Source organism: Ranitomeya variabilis, chromosome 1, assembly GCF_051348905.1.
Source record: "Ranitomeya variabilis isolate aRanVar5 chromosome 1, aRanVar5.hap1, whole genome shotgun sequence".
NCBI classification, from domain to species: domain Eukaryota; kingdom Metazoa; phylum Chordata; class Amphibia; order Anura; family Dendrobatidae; genus Ranitomeya; species Ranitomeya variabilis.
This window is the reverse complement of record NC_135232.1, coordinates 400,850,199-400,871,378: the sequence shown is the minus strand read 5'-3', so window position 1 is coordinate 400,871,378 and position 21,180 is coordinate 400,850,199. Positions and strand designations below refer to the sequence as shown.

General features: G+C 39.2%; 1 protein-coding gene across 2 annotated transcripts in view; it reads right to left on the bottom strand.

The window, feature by feature from the left end:
• Positions 1-309: 309 nt before the first annotated feature.
• Positions 310-21,180, bottom strand: part of SLC1A1 (solute carrier family 1 member 1) — a 110,550-nt gene continuing 89,679 nt past the window's right edge. For both annotated transcript variants that reach the window (XM_077249140.1, XM_077249139.1), the window contains 5 exons: positions 19,873-19,980; positions 19,503-19,625; positions 17,671-17,865; positions 17,174-17,308; positions 310-5,849 (listed from right to left, as the gene is read on the bottom strand). In XM_077249140.1, coding sequence (XP_077105255.1) covers positions 5,600-5,849; positions 17,174-17,308; positions 17,671-17,865; positions 19,503-19,625; positions 19,873-19,980 — 811 coding nt within the window. In that variant the 3' untranslated portion in view covers positions 310-5,599. The remainder of the gene's footprint in view (positions 5,850-17,173; positions 17,309-17,670; positions 17,866-19,502; positions 19,626-19,872; positions 19,981-21,180) is intronic.

Sequence of the window (21,180 nt, the reverse complement as noted above, 5' to 3'; positions counted from 1 at the left end):
TGCAATAATTTTCTGGGAGAAATACTTCATTTTCTGGAACAATTTTAAGGGTTCCAACACTTTCGGCCATGACTGTACAGGACAATATGATGCCCAGAAAAAATGATCTTTTAAGCCAGTCAAAAGATTATTTCACCCAACAGATGAGCATTTAGCTCATTCATAAGGTGATCGTCAACCTCTTTACACTGCAAGATAATTAGAGAAAGAGAAAACTTGTACATGATAATCGTGTAGTGTAAATGCACCTCGACACACACTACATCTTCATACCGCCAGAAACCAATCATAATATCAGGCAATAGTAAATTATTAATTTATGCAACTGCACACATTTTATTATCTTCAGAATGATATATTGGTACTCAAAAGCTTGCAGATTTACAAAGCTTTTTATATTACACATATACAGTTCAAAGATCAGTTTGACATATTTATTGAATGTATATATCATCTACTCAAATAAGTAAATTTACATATTTTTGGCACATGACTTAAAGGTTTGAGACCAAACTGAACTAACGTCTTCTATACTTCAGCTTCGAGTCATCCAGGTTGAGTGTAAAAGTGAATTTAGAATTTTGACATATTGAACTGCTTGCATATGTATATAGTAATAAGGAAATCTACTGTAACGTTCTAATAAAAGTTACTGAATAAAAGCACCTGAAACGGGGACTATGGCTGAAGTATATAGGCACACTATTGTACTCTAGAATAAAATGATTCATCGTAGTATAACAGTTATAATACAGATAATAGTGTTACCTCAGTTTGGTCATTGGTGAGTCACAACACTGAAAAGATTGAAGCTCAAGTCAACTCAATTTAACATACAGGTGATTCATGTTCATTTATTATTTTTGTGGTGGCTGAAAATGTTTCTGGCCTTAAGATTCCACTAGGATTACATTTTATTGCATTAATTTAATACAATATGGTATTCTCTATTCTGTTTCTTAATAACATACACTTTTGAAGTAGAAGGCTGGATACATTCAAACCATGTCTATAAAGCTCTGTTCACACTAGAGTCATAGCTGGGGACGTCATGGTGCTGTGATAGATCAATGATTCAACTATTTCAAATAGTCACCAAAGGACACCATTTACTTTACTACTATTTTATTCTGCATTAGCTTTTTTACTTTCCCATCAATGGAGCTGTTTGAGGACTTGTTTTTATGCGTGATGTTTCTACTTATCTCATTTTGGGGTACATATTAGTTTTAACGGCTTTTTATGGCTTTTTTTTTAGGGAGGTGCAATGACCAAAAACAGCAATTCTGGAATTTTGTTTTTTTCTTCTCCTTACAGTGTTTACCATATAGGTTAATTGGTTTTATATTTTGATAAATCGAACTTTTAAGGATGTAATACCAAATATTTAATTTTTCTTTCATCATTTCATTATTCTGAAACTAAGGAAATTGCTTGTGACTCACACTTGTGCTTTTTTTATTCCTACTTTTATGTCCCCTTGTGGGACTTGAACTTGCTTTAACGAGTGAATGTTTGTTCCATATACTGCAGTATTGCAGAAATATTGTGAAAATTAAGTTATCCTGTGAAGCCCATGAAACCAACTTAGTGGCAAAACAGCAGCGGATGGAGCTAGCTAAGGGTCCTGCTGTTGCAAGCAGATTCTAGCTGCATAACAGAGGTGGAATCTGTCAGGTATGGTAGAAGCTCAGTTCTTCAGCTGACTCCATACACTTGAACCAGGCATAGGACATACTAATATGTACTATGGGAAGGTGGCAAAAGCCACTTGAGAACCGCTGGTACAATTTATACAGAATTTCATTCATTGCATTAAAGTGAACATCCACCCTGGAACTAAAAAGTCATGTAAAGTCACCCTACGTGGCCTCCATTTGACACCCGCTGCCTCCTCCGATGTCCCAGTACTCCTGCATCTAACATGGTCACTAAAGTGATAAGTCTAAACTATGCCGACACATTACAGTAAAGTCAATGGCTCAGACGGCTGTGTGGGAGCACTGGTAAATCTGAAGGTTGGGAAGAGCAGTCTCAGCACAGAGGCAGTAGAAGGTAAATGACTAAGAGGACTATATATTGCAAATGTATAATCACTTTTTTGTGCCAGGGTGGAGGCTAAGCCTTCGTAAAGATGCCCCAATACTTGCCAATATTTTTTTAATTTATATGGCACGAAAATATTGCACAGTGCTGTACAGAGATTAACACTCACATTAGTCCCTGTCCCCAATGAGGCTTATAATCTAAGTTCAAATTAACTCATCATTGTGTTTTTGAAGTGAACATAAAAACCAGCATGTTGCTTTTGTCCATCATTCACATCAGCTCTCAGCCGTTCAGTGTTAATTCAAAGAGTAGTAGAATATACGGTCATGAAAAAGTCGTTCATCTTCTCCCCAGGAATGTGATTCCGGGGCTCCCTACAGCTAATAGTAAGCAGCTTCCACTGCTAGCACAGACACAGCACTCAGCCACAGATCAAAGCCTGTACCAGATTGTACCAGAGAAAGGTGTATTAGGTGGCCTGTCTGTGTAACACTGATAGGCTTGATAATGTACAGTATTTGTTAGTCTGACAAGGAGGCTTGAACATGCAATCCCTCGATCATATAGATAATACACTGCACTACGTATGTAGTGCAGTGTATTATCGATGTGATCGAGGGATTGCATGTTCAAGCCTCCTTGTCGGACTAACAAATACTGTAAAAAACTGCTTAAAGTGTTAAAAGTGTAAAAAACAAACAAAAAAAAACATATTTTTCAAAATAAAAATTAATTTAACCTAACAAAAACACCCCCTTCAAAAAAGTCTAATTTAGCTGTAGCCATATAATAGTACAATAAATATTATTTATCCCATATAGTAAACATCACAAAGAATATGTAAAATTACGACTAAAGTAAAATAATGATCATAAAACAATATTTTAAAAAAATCTACAACATATTCTTCAAAAACAGGTCCTTATATAGATCTTTAAAAAAATTAAACAGTTAAAATATTCACTTTTTTAAAATGCGATTTTAAAAGTAGGAAAACATGAAAAGTTCTAAACTGGGTCTTCACTGCAATTACATTGATGAACATTGTAAGTCTATATCATTATTTACCCTACATTCTGAGCGCGATACCGCCTGAAAAAAAAACAGGACACTAAGATAGAATTGCTGTTTTTTGTTCAGCTAACAGAAAAACATTTAACTTATTGCTCTCATCATATGGCAACAAAATAATAGCTTGTTTCAAACAATATTTTTTGTAGAAAAGTAATAAAATATAGAAAAAACTAAATCAATTATCCCCATAATCGTGCTGACCTGCAGAATTTTAAATGCCAAAAAACATAATTGCTGGGTTTTTTTCTATTTTCACCCATGAAGTGCTAATAAAAGTTAGATATTAAGTACTCCAAAATGCTACCATTGACATCCGTCACTCATCCTGCAAAGAACAAGCTTTCATAAATCTACAGTGATGAAAAAATATTACAATTATGGCTGCAGGAACACAACAATGAGAAAACAAACAAGATGTGTAGAAACTAGCTTTAACGGGATAAAGAAAAATAATGCATGGCAAAATGTTTTGATAATGAGAAAATTCCTACATTTTTGTAGGCACTATGAAAAAAGGCAATTTTTATGATACAGAAGAATAGAAAATGGATTATGCTAAATTAAATAAAATAAATCTACTGATTTCCATCACGTCAGCTACGTTTAATTATAAATAGTTATCTTACAGAAAATATTAAAGCACATATTCTAATTTTAATTGATTCACACATTTTACTGACTAGCATGAATAAAAGAATAAGCATTTGCCATCTCTGTTGTTACTTCGTCTTTTCAGTGTTGGACATTAAGTGCTAAGTTCTCTTTCCTGACACATTTATCTTCACAGTGATGAAACTCAACAAAACTGAGTCGTTATGAACACTTTTTAAAGGTGTAAAATCTTTTGTCACCAGTTAGAAACCTAAAGCATAATCTCAATCCTGTGACAACAAGAATGGAAATGAAGGAGGCTTCGAGAATCGTGTCCTACGGATGTAGACATTGGTGGTCACATAAGATCAGCATAGAAAGAGCTCTTTTCATAGGTGCTTTATTATAAACGATTCAGGTTTATTTGGCAATAGTTTTCATTGGCATGTCTACCATGCTAAGGCAAAGTAGTATACGACCCACTAATACTGAATTATTCAACCCCCTCTAAAAAACGGCCACAACTTCTCAGGTCTGTCGTCAAAAAAAAATTTCCTATTAAAAACTCAAAGAAAGAAGTATAGACCAGCTATGAAATTACAGTCATTTCAAATTATCTATAGAATTCATCATCATCATCATCATCATCCATACAAATCAATCCAAGACCAGAAGAACAATTCTAACTACATCTGGTCTTGATCATCTTAACTCTTAAAGTGCACACATACAGATTAATATGTTTCTCAATGGTTATATACTGTTTAAATAGCTCTTTTAATAGTTTTTACATGCGTGTTTTATTGTGTGTTTACTGGCTATAATCGGCAAACACGAGATGGGTCATTTCTTCCACCCACCTCATGTCTTATTGACTTGTAGAATAGATATCAGGGCTGATGGCTTTCTGTGTAGACATTTCTATGGCACATTTAACTGTAATGAGCATCATTAACAGTATGAGTAGAGCACATCTCCAGTCCCCTTGGTTACTAATGTGGCACGCTGTACACTGGGTTACTTCAACACGCACATGCTTCCCAAAGACGTATGTATGATCATTTTCCTTGTATTGCATGATTTCTTCACCTAGACAAGCAAATATCCCTTCTTTCTCCATAAATATCAGTTGGAAGACAGCATAAAAGTGAATCTTTCTTCTTTTTGGACAAAAAAATAAATTATGACCACAATATACAGTGTGTGACATTTTTTCAAGGCATTTTTGTTTAAAGGTCCACAAGGTACAAAAGATAAGACCTGGTATGGAAAGTTATAATGTAAACATCTGATAATCCCATGATGGTGTTTTTTGACACTTGTCCTTTAAGAGCCAATATTCAAAAAGTGTCAAAAAGCTATGAAAAATGTTAAAGATTAATAATGTGGAGTAAATAATGCAAATAGGTAGCCATATGCTTAACGATTAACCATCATGAGAAACCACCGTTAGGTACAAACACACATTCTCATTCCTCAATGGCCTCTGGATCCTTTTCCACATGAACGTTTACAGGATAGGTTATACCTAAGGCATCTCCCATTTTACCTTGGTGACTAGTTATTCCAAACATAGAGGACACGAGACATAAAAAGGACATGAGACTGTGCTTCAAAAGAGCTAATGTAAAAGATTCACATTACTGACCTAGATGCCATAATCCAGGTAAAGAACATGCTAACTTGTAATACATTCCAAAATATTGGGCACTTCATGTCCCCATATAAAAGAAAAAGTAAAGTATTTTACAGCTCTCCTTTTCATTTCTCCTGCTGGCAAGAGGCAATCTAGTCCAAATATTGAAGAGGAAAATCTCAATTAGTTTTCACTTTATTACACTTAATGTTCCATAAAGTCTACGTGCTCTCAGCTCCCTTCGCTCATTCAGAATTGTGATGTCTGAGTAAAAGATATATTATCCGACTTGTCCACAGCAAATCCTCCATTCACATAAGACTTTTTCACCTCGCTGTCCTCCTCGTTTTTCAGTATACTTGGCTCAATGGCAAAGGGGTTGGCAATGTTAACTTCTGAGGTGATATCCATTTGCTCTAATTCTTTCTTGGAGAGCTTCTCTACTATCCCAGTTCCATATGCATCACCAAGAACATTTACCATGGTCCTAAATCGATCCCTACAAAACAAAAATGTTTACTTACATTGTGTACTGATGATCAGCAACCAGACAGAAAACTGCATGTCGTTAAGTTAGTGTTTAACTATTGGAAAAAATTTTTTTCAAAAAATTAGTACAACAAAGATAAGCATTGTATAATATTTATTATAGGAAAATATGACTTTCTCCACACATCAGACTCCTCCTCTCCCCTGCCTCCTGGACTGATCACTTACTCTCAAGTCGCAAGTTTTTTGCAAGAAACGTATAAACCAAATACCCTGTTTTTTACATCTTTTTACTAGCACTTACTGATTACTGTGATTTTTTCGTAATGGAGTGTTTTTGGTTTTACTGTGCTCTTTTGTGTCTTCAAGTTTCTTGGTGGTGTGTGAACATGTTCCTACAGACTTGTTCACTGTGCAAGTAGCCCATGTGTTTCTGTTTCCATAATTGTTCTCTTGTGTCTACAAGACTAGGGAGTTACCCACCACTCCTTGTGGGCTATCTGCACAAAAGGTGGTCCACTCAGCATGTCCACATGTACATTTCCTCTCTGAACCCTGTTCACACAGGTAATATACAGATGGTCAGGATTTAAATACATCAGATAGGGATTGCATACATCAGTTAGGACTGCTCTATATGGGTATACCTTGACGTTTGGTGGAGCTGCTTAGTATACATTTTTTGCAAAAAACGTATAAACCAAATACCCTGTTTTTACATCTTTTTACTAGCACTTGCTGATTACTGTGATTTTTTCGTAACGGAGTGTTTTTGGTTTTAGTGTGCTCTTTTGTGTCTTCATGTCGTTAAGGTAGTGTTTAACTATTGGAATAATTTTTTTCAATAAATTAGTACAACAAAGATAAGCATTGTATAATATTTATTATAAAAAAATATGACTTTCTCCCCTGCCTCCTGGACTGATCACTTACTCTCAAGTCACTGGTAAAATCCAGGTTAGCAGCTCATTGAGGGATCAGGTTAGTTGCTTTGCATAGACGACTATGAGAAGGAGAAGTAGAGAGGAGTTGCTGGAGGGAGTCAGTGGCAGCGACACACAGAGAATCTGTTGCTGCTAGTCCTAAGGTACTCCATGCTGCTACTGCTTAGATAGGTTTGCCATAGAGAGACAGGGGAGCAGGATTTCTTCCTCTCTGTGTGATGATGTAGATAGCTAGTCTACACTCAATGCATAGCTAAGTCAGAAGAAAATCAGAGATGGAGCCTGATGTAATGTGAGAGGATCATGATCTAGGGGAACAGGCCCTGATTCCAGTGATGTGTCACTTACTGGGCTGCATTTTCCTGTTTAAATACAATCAGTGTTTTTTCAGTAGGAGATTATCACTACAGGACAAGCTGCCTCATGCTTCTTAGTCCACCCCTACCCAAACCACTGAATAATGGTTTTCTTTCAATATACAGTGAATAAAAAAGCTGCTAATCAGTGGTAGGGGTGGAGTTACACAGGTCTCAACATTCCGAGCTCTGTTAAATCTTCAGCAGAGAAAACTGTGTGTCACGACCACAAGGGTTGGTAGAGTGGATGGCACAACAAACACCAACAATGGGATGGGAAAAGGGGGAGGAAGGCCATAAAAGTAGGGAACGAGGGATAGGGCATCTCCTAACTCAGCCTGTGCCTATCCCTAAGCTCTCCTAACGCCCTATGCGAGTCCTTCCCCTTGCCGCCATAACGAACCTGCTCCCTAGCTGTCGCCTCACTTAACCCTGGCTAGTGCACTGGCTGGCAAGGACGCTAGCCTCACCACTGCAGATGATACAAACACACTGGATAGTGACAAACATCAGAGAGACAGAGAAAATACATAAGTAACTTAGCTCCAGGCACCGCCGCCAAGCTCCACACGGCAGAGGACAAAGAAAACAGGACCCCGAACTCCACAGAAGTAGCTGACACCAGAGATTTGCACACTCCAGGGCTGGTCTACATACAGTTACGTCCATATATATTTGGACAGAGACAACATTTTTCTACTTTTGGTTATAGACATTACCACAATGAATTTTAAACAAAACAAGTCAGATGCAGTTGAAGTTCAGACTTTCAGCTTTCATTGAGGGTATCCACATTAAAATTGGATGAAGGGTTTAGGAGTTTCAGCTCCTTAACATGTGCCACCCTGTTTTTAAAGGGACCAAAAGTAATTGGACAATTGACCCCAAGGCTATTTCATGGAGAGGTGTGGGCAATCCCTTCGTTATGTCATTCTCAATTAAGCAGATAAAAGGCCTGGAGTTGATTTGAGGTGTGGTGCTTGCATTTGGAAGGTTTTGCTGTGAAATAAACATGCGGTCAAAGGAGCTCTCCATGCAGGTGAAACAAGCCATCCTTAAGCTGCGAAAACAGAAAAAACCCATCCGAGAAATTGCTACAATATTAGGAGTGGCAAAATCTACAGCTTGGTACATCCTGAGAAAGAAGGCACTGGTGAACTCATCAATGCAAAAAGACCTGGGCGCCCACGGAAGACAACAGTGGTGGATGATCGCAGAATAATCTCCATGGTGAAGAGAAACCCCTTCACAACAGCCAACCAAGTGAACAACACTCTCCAGGAGGTAGGCATATCAATATCCAAATCTACCATAAAGAAGACTGCATGAAAGTAAATACAGAGGGTTCACTGCACGGTGCAAGCCACACATAACCATCAAGAATAAAAAGGCTACACTGGACTTTGCTAAAAAACATCTAAAAAAGCCAGCACAGTTCTGGAAGAACATTCTTTGGACAGATGAAACCAAGATCAACCTCCACCAGAATGATGGAAAGAGAAAAGTATGGCGAAGGGGTGGTACAGCTCATGATCCAAAGCATACCACATCATCTGTAAAACACGGCGGAGGCAGTGTGATGGCTTGGGCATGCATGGCTGCCAGTGGCACTGGGTCACTAGTGTTTATTGATGATGTGACACAGGACAGAAGCAGCCGAATGAATTCTGAGGTATTCAGAGCCATACTGTGCTCAGATCCAGCCAAATGCAGCCAAACTGATTGGTCGTCGTTTCATACTACAGATGGACAATGACCCAAAACATAAAGCCAAAGCAACCCAGGAGTTTATTAAAGCAAAGAAGTGGAATATTCTTGAATGGCCAAGTCAGTCACCTGATCTCAACCCAATTGAGCATGCATTTCACTTGTTAAAGACTAAACTTCAGACAGAAAGGCCCACAAACAAACAGCAACTGAAAACCACCGCAGTGAAGGCCTGGCAGAGCATCAAAAAGGATGAAACACAGCGTCTGGTGATGTCCATGAGTTCAAGACTTCAGGCAGTCATTGACAACAAAGGGTTTTCAACCAAGTACTAAAAATGAACATTTTATTTAAAATTATTTTATCTGTCCAATTACTTTTGGTCCCTTTAAAAATAGGGTGGCACATGTTAAGGAGCTGAAACTCCTAAACCCTTCATCCAATTTTAATGTGGATTCCCTCAAATGAAAGCTTAAAGTTTGAACTTCAACTGCATCTGAATTGTTATGTTTAAAATTCATTGTGGTAATGTCTATAACCAAAATTAGAAAAATGTTGCCTCTGTCCAAATATATATGGACGTAACTGTAGAATATCTCTATCACCAACAGTCAGCTGATGCATCATGTGACTATTTAAAGGATGGTGGGAGTGGTCACCACCCACATCAGCTGACCTAGCAACTCAGCAGCTTGCAGCAAGGAAAACTGACATTAACCCATGCTGGCACGAAAGCAAAAAACAATGTTTAAATTAAAGCAGAGCCAGAGCTGTCACAAATCCAAAAATGGATCGTGACAGTACCCCCTGGACCCTTAACATCAGACCTCACTGGAAACAACATATGGTGAGGATGCCTCAACCCACTAACATTCACCTCTTGTTATGACCCCAATGGCAGAGGGTCTCAGGAAATAATACCAAGTCTGCAAACACAAAATACCAGCTCATAGGGCAGTGGTAACTGGGCTGACCATATATCTAATCCTAGCACCACAAATAGAAGCAGCCGGGGAACGTGCCTACGTTGGTTCTAGACGTCTCGCGCCAGCCGGAGAACTAACTAACCCTAGAAGGGAAAAGAATGACCTTTCTTGCCTCCAGAGAAAAGACCCCAAAAGTTGGATACAAGCCCCCAACAAATAATAACGGTGAGGTAAGAGGAAAAGACAAACATAAGCATGAGCTAGGTATTTAGCAAAGAGAGGCCCACTAGCTAATAGCAGAATATAGTAAGATGACTTATATGGTCAGCAAAAACCCTATTAAAATATCCACGCTGGATATTCAAGAACCCCCGAACCGACTAACGGCCGGGGGGAGAACACCAGCCCCCTAGAGCTTCCAGCAAGGTCAGAAATCACATTTAGTACAAGCTGGACAAAAATAGGAGCAAAGCAAATAACTCAAGAAACAAAGAAGCAAGACTTAGCTTAATTTTGCAAGAGCCAGGACCAGCAGACAGGAGCAACAGAAGGATCTGATTACAACGATGCCAGGCACTGGACTAAGGATCCAGGAAGTTAATATAGCGACACCCCTGGACTAACGACCCAGGTGAGTTCCAAACTGAAGAAAGACAATCCCAGAGTCATACCACTAGTGACCACAAGAGGGAGCCAAAAAGTCAATTCACAACACCTCTGCAGTCACCTGATTCTCAGGTTTACAGCAGGTGACGGAAATAATGTAGGCTCCGGAGGTGCAACAAATCTCCCGAACAACGACCTGTGGAATACTTTCAGCACCTGCATTTCTGGGGGTAACTCTAGATGAGAAGTCTCCGGGCTGAGAATGGCTGACACCCGATACAGCCTGATCACCCTAGAACTCCAGGTCCCAGATGTATACTTCCACTTGATGTTTTTAGTGGACACCCACACGTACTCATTCACACATAGGTCTGGATCTGAACATTTATTTCCAGGCGTACGTTTGCCAGCAGACAGTAATTTCCTTGAGAACAGACAACAGAGGTGTCCCCCGTGTCACCAAACTCATACCCTCACTATATTCAGGGGGAACCACCACTCTCCCCTGATCCCTCCTCCACCGAGGACACCGAGGACACTCAGGGTACACCTGTGGTGAGGACTGAATCCTGCCCCTATTCACTGGTAGCACCTTATCTGCCTCCACTGGAGAAGAAGGGGTAGGTTTGAAAAGGACGGCAGAGACAGTACCTTCCCAGGCAACAGTCTTTTCGAGACTGATCCCAACTCACCACTTCCCTAGACGCCAATCTATGACCGGATTGTGTCTCTTCAGCCAGGGAAGGCCTAAGATGATGGGAGTTGGCAACCCTCCAAAATGTAGCACGACAGGGACTCTTCATGAAGAGTCCCTATACGCAGGTTAATATTGTCTACAACTTGGGTCAGACTCCTCTGGCTGAGAGGGACAAAGTCAATACCATGAATGGGTCTCGCCAGTGTCTTACCGAACAGTGGGTTTGAACAAAGCGTGAATCCACTAGATTGACCTCAAGCTCCTGTCATATTATATAGCAAAAACCTGCTAAGAGATTCCCTTTAATTTACATCTTTTTTTAATCTTTTCACCTCATTTTCCACTCTAACAGTTCCTTATTTTGTGTCTTACATACTATTTGTTAGCCAAAAATGTAAATACTACTTATACTGTAGAAATAAGGTCTATGTAACATTACTTTAACCCCTTAATGACCAAGGAAATTTTTTGAAATCTGACCATTGTCACTTTATTTGGTAATAACTCTGCAATGCTTCAACAAACCCCATTAATTTGGATATTGTTTTTTCGTGACACATTATAATTTATTATAATTATGATATAATTTATGGTACACTTAGGTTGATATGTTTTTTTTTTTATATAAAAATATGAGAAATTTGGCAAAAATTCAAAAAATAGCAATTTTCAAACTTTGAATGATTATCCATTTAATCCAGATAGTCAAACCACACAAAAACATAACATTTCCCTCATGTCTGCTTTACATCAGCACCATTTGTAAAATGCTGTTTTATTTTGTCAACATTTTAAAAGGTTTAAAAATTTAGTGTTAATTTTTCATTCTTTTCAAGGAAATTTACAAAACTTATTTTTTTAGGGACCAACTGAGTTTTGAAATAACTTTGGGGGTCCTATATATTGGAATCCCCCAAAAGTGATGCCATTTTATAAACAGCGCCCCTCAACATATTCAAAATTGATTTCAGGCAGTTTATTAACCCTTTTAGGAAGTAATGCAAAGTGATATGACAGGAATGAAAACATTTATTTTTACCACCAGCAAATTGTCTCTTCAGAGAGGAAGAGGACGAGAACTCTAGTGCCACAGATAGGAATTAGCAATCCTAAAAGTCAATGTCGACCCTTTGCAGACACTGTGTTTTGGGGTGCTGCACCTCGTCAGTGCAAAGTGTGAGAACCAAATCTCACACTTTAGACTAACGAGGGTCAGCACCCCAAAACACTGTGTCTGAAAATTGAGATTCTGGTTTGGATTTTATCCTAAGTCATGTTTATAAGGTTCGTTAAAGGGTCGACATTGACTTTTCAGGATTGCTACTTCTTATAGGTGGCACTAGAATTCTAGTCCTATTCTTCTCCGAAGAGACAATTTGCATATTTCTTGCTTGATATGTCACTCTCCGTAAGGAGAAACGTTACCCTTGGATCACATTTTGACCACCTAAATGTTTCTAATGTCTGAACAGGCTGCTAAAGCTGGAAGACTTTAAAGCTTTTATTTCGCCATGAATTGTCATTGCAAACATCAGGACCACAAGATCAAGATCTCAGGGGTTAAAGAGGGAGCCTCCACACTCTGTTAACCAACTAGATGTCACTAGTCACTATTTACATCAGTATTTAAGGGGTTAAATGGCCATGGATGGTGCCAACACTGATCATGGCTGATTGTCAGCAAGCAAGTTGTCAGCTATACTGCACAGCCAATAGCTGCTGGATTGTCACCCATTGAAGGATGTTATTCTCTTACATCGCATGTCAGTTTTAAGTCATTTTGGTGGTCATTAAGCGGTTAAATGAAAGAAAGTGCAAAAAATCATAAATTCAGTGTCAGCTTTCCTGTGTGACGCTGAGTCGCTTCTCACAGGCAAGCCAGGAGGTGGGGAAATCGAGGAGCCTGAGGTCAAATGCCAGGACAGTATGTCAAAGACGAAAAGGGATAATACAAATGAATAGTCAAAGTCTAGGTCAAACAACTAAGGTCAGAGTAAGTCAAAGGCTAAAGGGGTAATGCAACCAAGTAGTCAACTAGGCAAATCTGAGTTCTGGTAACAAAGATCAGAATATCAGAACACAAGAGCAAAAACAGCATTGAGCAAAGGTATGACTGGTAATGGTCTGATTATTGCCAGCTAGCTAAATAGCCAGGTAATCACCCTGAACGGGTGACACCTGGATAAAACCTTGCCCTGCAGGCCCGGCTGATAGGACAGCTGAGCTGTCACTCAAAATACTGACAGCCCAGCACAACCCTGCCTCTGATTGGGCGGTTGGACTGTCACTCATAATATTGACAGCCCCCTTACAACACCGTGAGTGGTGGAATCGTGACATCCTGCCTTTAAAGGGGTTGTCTCAAGGTGCAACTTCAGGATCACACAGGTCCTGGAACCCAGCTGCTTGTTTTGCTGGGGACGTAGTGTGCTCCTGAACGTTGACAGGTCAGACCAGAAGCATTGTCGAGCTGCTGGACCGAACTGTGGCCTCTCCAAGGCTGCCTCTGAAGTATGGAAGAAGCATTGTGGGATTGAAGCTGGCTGAACCCAGCAATCCAGCCAGTTTCAAAGCACAGATTCTGTTTATGCCGTGCACTCCTTGCCTACAAAACAAGCCAGACTGAGACGGTAACCCAGACATCAAGTTTTACACTATAAGGCTATGTGCACATGCTCAGGATTTTTCGCGTTCTTTTCGCATTTTTTTCACGATAAAAACACATAAAAAACGCATACATATGCATCCTATCATTTAGAATGCATTCTGCAATTTTTGTGCATATGATGCATTTTTTTCCACGAAAAAAACGCATCGCGGTAAAAAAAGCAGCATGTTCATTAATATTGCGGATTTTTTGCGTTTTTCCAGCTATTTAATGCATTGGGAAAATACGCGGAAAAAACGCGGAAAAAAAAACGCATGCGGATTTCTGGCAGAAATGTCTGGTTTTTGTCAGGAAATTTCTGCAGGAAATCCTGAACGTGTGCACATACCCTAAAACTAAAAATCCCTCTGTTCTTTAGAACAGAGAGGATTTTTAATAACTGGTAAATTGCAATGTACTTTGCCATTTTACCCATTTGTGAACTTGAGACAACTCCTTTAATATGTTCCATGTATATCAGCATGTATGACTATGTGCAGACTACTGTATTCATATATCTAAGTTGCTATAAATAAAAACTTTACATCTACTGACTTTGCAACCCTTAAATATTAATGCTGCATCTGTTGTTCTCAGTCATAAATATAAATCTTTTAAGCTGTGAAGAAATGGAATTGGAGGTCGCGGTGTTACGTCTGTGACCTTTTTATCTTCAGTAATAGAGTTCTGTGCAATCCCCAGTGACTGTAATACTGTAATAAGCAGGGCTATAAACAGTGATAAAGCGCCATCTGCAAGCTACAGGTCAAGGATGGAACATTTAAAAATTAACTTAAAATACCTTTGTTACATGTCTCACCAGCTGCATTATGAAATCTTTTTCTTCCATGTTCTACAATAATATCTGACTAGTTGCCAGGGAACACAACTATTTTCCTTATCTTTTTAGAGAATCATTTTCAGCTTTAACCCCTTCCTGACATGTGAGTGAAATGTACATCACATGCAGGTCTATGAAGAGGCTCAGGAACTGAACTTCTCCCATACGGGGTGGGAGCTGGCTGTGATTAAAGCAAATTCAGAACACGATGCATGGACTGACTGGCGGCTCTCCCGACCCCAGAGCGACATCTGCATGGAAATCCATGAAGCTGTCAAGCTCGGGTCAGGAGAGCCGCCAGCCAGTCTGTACACTACAGTTCGATCCTGATCTCATTTATATGGCTGTATCAGAACAGACCAGAGCTAGCTCTGATTATTTCGGTGTAACCATTTCTATAAAACAACCAAAATTACACGAATTGTGTAATTCAAAACTACATCTCTGCCTGCAGAAGACGGCGGGAAAGAAAAGTTAAGGTATGTGCCCACGGTCAGGAAATAGCAGTGATTAGGAAGCAGCGTATTTTCGAGTTATGCAGCATCAGATAGAAGTACAGTGTGCATGGGGTTTCTATAAATCTCATCCACTGTGCTTTTATCACAGAACGCAGTGTTTTGGACGCAGCGCAGGTGAGCTGCATCCAAAACGCTGCTATTCCTGATTGTGGGCAAGTACCCTTATAGCTCTGGGATGAAGGGGAGTAAAAAAAACAAGTGCATAGATTAGAAATGGCACAGGGAGGAAGAAAGAGATAGGTATGCGATACTGCATGTAATTCGTGCCTAGAAGAATGACCTCTGTCAGTGATATCGGAAGGTAACTTCGCCACTGAACCATGAATAACAACAATTCGCTGCTCGAGTGACGTTTTATTGATCTCCAACCAATACAAACAGACATGAACATCTGATGATTCGACCACTATGGTCTTTGTCAGGGATATCTGTGCATGTTGTATGTTTAAATACAATGTGTGAGCTGTACATATAAATAGAGAATATATACAAATTTACAATATATGAACACATGATCATAATTATTCAAAGAATGGTTATAAAATATAATATTATATATTTCTAAGCAAGGTAAGTATTCATTCTAGAAAAGCATGCGTATACGTGTATCACATCCAGTCCGGAGAGCATTTCTAGGAGAGGAATTTCTCTTTGGGATCTATATAAGAACATAATGAAAGGAAAACAAGGTAGGTGGAAAAGACATAGATCTCGTAGAGATAATCCTATCCTTCTTTACTTCAGACCCTCTTTGGTCTGTCCAAATATGATACACTGACCACTGACAGTATATACTGTACAGCGGGTGAAATAAGTATTGAACACGTCACCAATTTTCTAGTTAAAGATATTTCTAAAGGTGCTATTGACATGAAATTCTCATCCAATCCACAGGGGAAAAGAAATCAAACTGTAGGTGTCCATACATTTTGTTATATGTAATAATGAGAAACGACAGGGAAAAAGTATTGAATAAATATGTGCAAAAAGCCATAAAAGTCATGACACCAGCTGAAATCTATTAGTAATTAGAAAGCAATCTTGCCACTTAGTGTAAAATATCAGCTGGTTCTACTGATAGTCAACATTAAAGTTTGCTCAACAACATTTAGACAAGCCTGTGACATACTGCGAGAATATAGTCTGGTCAGAATGGACCAAAATTCAACTCTTTGGTTGCCATAATACACACCATGTTTGGAGGCGTCTTGAATCTGTCATCACTAATAAAGGCTTTTGTACGAAGTATTAAACACATTTCAGTAAGTGTGTCCAATACTTTTTCCCTGTGTCATTTCTCATTATTACACATATCTTAATTTATGGACATCTGTAGTCCGATTTCCTTGCCTTTGTGGATTGGATGGGTTGCTACTGATATCTAGGGAGAATTTCTTGTCAATAGCACCTTTACAAAATTGGTGATGTGTTCAATACATATTTCATCCTTTGTACCTTTTCTAAAATGAATACTTACCTTGCTTAGAAATCTATTATATTTTGTGAAGATTCCATGAATAATTATGATCACATGTTACAAAATTCTCCGATCATGTACAGTACAGACCAAAAGTTTGGACACCTTCTCATTTAAAGATTTTTCTGTATTTATGACTATGAAAATTATACATTCACACTAAAGGCATCAAAACTATGAATTAACACAAGTGGAATTATATACTTAACAAAAAAGTGTGAAACAACGGAAATTATGTCTTATATTCTAGGTTCTGCAAAGTAGCCACCTTTTACTTTGATGACTGCTTTGCACACTCTTGGCATTCTCTTGATGAGCTTTAAATGAGAAGATGTGTCCAAACTTGTGGTCTGTACTGTATGTACAGCTTACACAATGTATATACTCCTTTATTTTGCACAGGCACTCTTTACAAAGACTATAGTGGTCGAAATGTTGTTTGTTTATTTGATCGGAAGTGAATAAACCGTCCCTTGAGCAATGAATTGTCGTCATTCATACTTCAGCGCCGAAGTTACCTTCAAATATCCGGCAGGAAGAAGTTATAGAATTTGTAGACCCAGATGTAGATTGTTAGCAGTACACAAAATCTATACTAATATACAATGCACTTACAGAAGCCAGTCAACAGCAATGATAAGAGTGACATCCTCCGCGGGTAGCCCCACAGCACTTAGAACGATAACCATGGTAACCAGGCCAGCCTGAGGTACGCCGGCCGCTCCGACACTGGCTGCAGTTGCTGTCACACTGTAAAAAAAATCCACAAGTTTGATTTAAAGGGTGTGTGCCAAATTTGGTAACTATCTCCTATTCATAGGGAGGTCCGACACTCAGGGATCAGGAAATGATCCCCTATCCTAGGAATAGGGCGTAACTGTTAAACATGGAGCAAATCTTTTAATGATGGGCATTCTGTACATAAGATAACACAAGAAACTATAATAAAAAAGATAGAATTGGCAAGTTATTAGGTTTCCCATACTATACTTTAGTAGGGGCTATGAGGCGATAAAGACCGAACATCGCATTTTAGCGCTAATGATGAAGAAATGCTAAAGGCTTTCCACGAAATAACACATAAGCAATTTGCCATGATTAACGCAACAGACCTAATTGTGACAATCTGACCAACATCCAGGTTCATGTCATTCAGCTGTGCTATGAACACTGCCGCCACCGCCTCATACAGAGCTGTGCCATCCATGTTGATCGTGGCTCCCACTGGTAGAACAAATCTTGTTATCCGTTTGTCCACCCGGTTCTTCTCCTCAGCACAGCGGAAAGTTACTGGTAAAGTTGCTGAGCTGAAAATCATTGACACATGGTGTTAAAAGACATATGCCCGAGGTTGGCTGCACTACTAGAAGTCATAATATGGACATCAGGCTAGTTCTCACTACTTCTCACACAGTACAGGCCGGTTCAGCCCTATCCATGTCGATATAGGACATACTGTATGTATTATTTCATATTCATTAAGATGGAAAATGAAGAAAATGTACCAGTTCTATAGAACACTACTTTTCAGCATGGTGGGCTATAGACAACCTACAGTAAAGGTAGTGATGGGGCAACAAACCTGCTTCCCATTTAACATTTTGCACTTAAAATCTACATAGCTTTACTTGTCATGGACTGATGTATCCATATTGCTTCCATTTTTTGCACATTTAGGACATCTAAAACTATCTTTCATTTCACTTGTGATGCTTTTTGCTTTAATGCAGAGATTTCCTGACTATGATTGGGGCTTTACTGGTGAGGAAGCTTCCTAGTTGTAGGTGAGATTGAGAGGATGAGGCAGTTTGGACAGGCCTTTCTGTGGCTGCAGCGATTTTTAGTTTTGTTTTCTGTGATGTGTTACCTACTAGGCTTTGTGCTGTACTTTCAATACTATCAGTGTTTTATCAGCAGGAGATTATGACTGCTGGACTAGCTGCCCCGTGCCTACTGGTCCAACCCCGTCCCCACAATGATTAGCAGATTAGTGTCACTTTACAATGAACATAAAAAGCTGTGGCATGGGTGGGGTTAGCTTTCCGAGTACAGCAGAGAAAACTCTGGTTGTATCACAACTACTGCACCCAGTAAATTAAGTGATACATCGTTGGAATCAGGGTCGTTGTTCCTACATCAGGCTGCTCTCAGATAAGGTAGCAAAAACCTGCTGACAGATTACCATTAACAATTTGACACATCTTTGGTTACACTTGCATCGAAATTAGAGATTAACCATCACATGCTGGTATAAACACATGGTAAATCTGTCAGTTACTGAAGCCCATGGCCCCTCCAGCTAAACTTTGCCCAACTTTCTTGACACTTTTGTGGTGAAGTGATAAGAGATGTGAAAAGTCACAAATTGTAGTGCTTTATGTTGTAACTTTTCTTTGCCATATTAGGCTACTTTCACACTTGCGTCGGTACGGGGCCGTTGCTAAGTGTCGGCGTGACCGACGCACGTTGTGAAAATTTGGCACAACGAGGGCAGCGGATGCAGTTTTTCAACACATCCGCTGCCCATTGTAGAGTCCGGGGAGGAGGGGGCGGAGTTCCGGCGGCGCATGCGCGGTAGGAAATGGCGGACCCGACATACGAAAAAACGTTCCCTTGAACGTTTTTTCGTGCCGACGGTCTGCCAAAACATGACGCATCCAGTGCACGACGGACGCGACGTATGGCCATACGTCGCGATCCATCGGCAATAGAAGTCTATGGGCAAAAAAAGCATCCTGCGGGCACATTTGCAGGATCCGTTTTTTCCCCAAAATGACACATTGCGACTGATGCCAAACGACGCAAGTGTGAAAGAAGCTTTAGTGTCATAAAGCATTTGATAAATTCCTCCTGCAGTCTTTTCTTTTTTTGTATAATATTGAAAGCAAAAAATTATCGAGAACTAAGATTTCTAAAATGAACACGTAATAAAAGAATGACTTACCTGGATGATATCATAAGTGCTGTAAGAAGAGCTTGTGCCATACCCATTGCAAAACGGAAAGGATTCTTCCGCACTATTACTAAATAAATAAGTGGCAACACTATAATGGAATGAATGGCAAGTCTGTAAGAAAAGAAACAACGTAAAGAAAGTGTTAACCTGCTTCTATAAAAGTCATTTTAACCATCACCAAGACTTGAAGCTAGCTATGTGTTCATAAAATAATATGTTTGGGCACAAGAATACATTTTACGGGTACTATTTGCTATTGCATTAGGTATACATGCTATTTTGATATTTTTGTTTTGATTTTTACCATCAACAGAAAAGTTAAAATGTCAGTTTAATAAATATTACATAAGGAACATACCCACTGAGCACTGTTGCCATATAAAGACCAAGCTTGCGGAAAATCTCCCAGTCATTAACTTCAATTATCTTCCCTGCTATCAAAAACAAGATACCAAGGGGCATGTACCTAAAATGTATCAAAGAAATAAATATAAAAAAGTTATCCTTGTAGTATCAATGACAGTCTGATGTAAACTAGTGGGTATATATGTATATTACAGACAAGTGAATATATTCGCAGGACCCTGTCCGCTGGATGAGAGTACCGTCTGAACCGCCTCCTACTTTCCGGCATCCCTAGCTCCTCTTTTGCTACCTATGGTTTTCCACAGGACTATAGCTAAACCATTATGCAGAGAAATAATCATTCAATGATTGTTGGCTGAGAGCAGTAATTCTGCTCTGGATATATTAGAGGGAAGGGAACAAGAGATCCCACCTGACCTAATATAAACATTATGCAGTGAGGCGCTAACATCCGGTTGGTGGTTCTGGTGATGTATTCATATATTGATGGTGTTTCTGATGATGTTTTTCTGTACTGTTGGTGGTTGTGATACAGTATTTTTGTACTCTTGGTGGTTCTGGCACTGTATTTCTGTACTGCTGGTGATTCAGGTGATGTATTTCTGTACAGTTAGAGGTTCTGTATTCATGTACTGTTATTGATTCTGATCCTGTAGATATGTAGAAATCCATAACTTGTCAGATAACATGACTGCTAATAAAGTATTGTGCCATCTGACAAGTTAAAGGTTACTACATCTGTATTTATATTAGGACCATTAATTATAAAATGAAGCACTGTAGCATTCCAAACCCTAATAGCGTGTAATATACTTGTCAGAATTTGGATCTGCTTGCAGGTTCCAACCCTCGCCACATGATCACTCATGGGATTTTCATACTTACATTCACGTGCCAACTAGCTTCTCTTTCTGATTCCCCCAATAAAACAGGGGTTACAGTTTTTCACTGATTGGTGAGAGAATTAGGAAGCGCAGCTAGTCAGCTGGTGACAGTAAGTGTACAAATCTCATATTAGCGGTTACATGATGACTACTTAAGTCACTAAAACCATGTTCTTTTTTATGGTTAACACACTTTATATGTGTAAGATAAACTTGTTGTAAGGTGCTTGTGGGTATTTGGTTCCATTTTGTATGGGGGGTTGCACATAGCCAACTAGCTCTGTGTATGCCGTTTGGTTTTTAAATGTTTTTAATGTATGTCTCACCTTGCTGTGTGTATTAATAAAGTAAATATTTTTTCATGGTGATCCCATTGATATGCATATCTTTTTTCTTGTTCAGACTCATGTATAGGA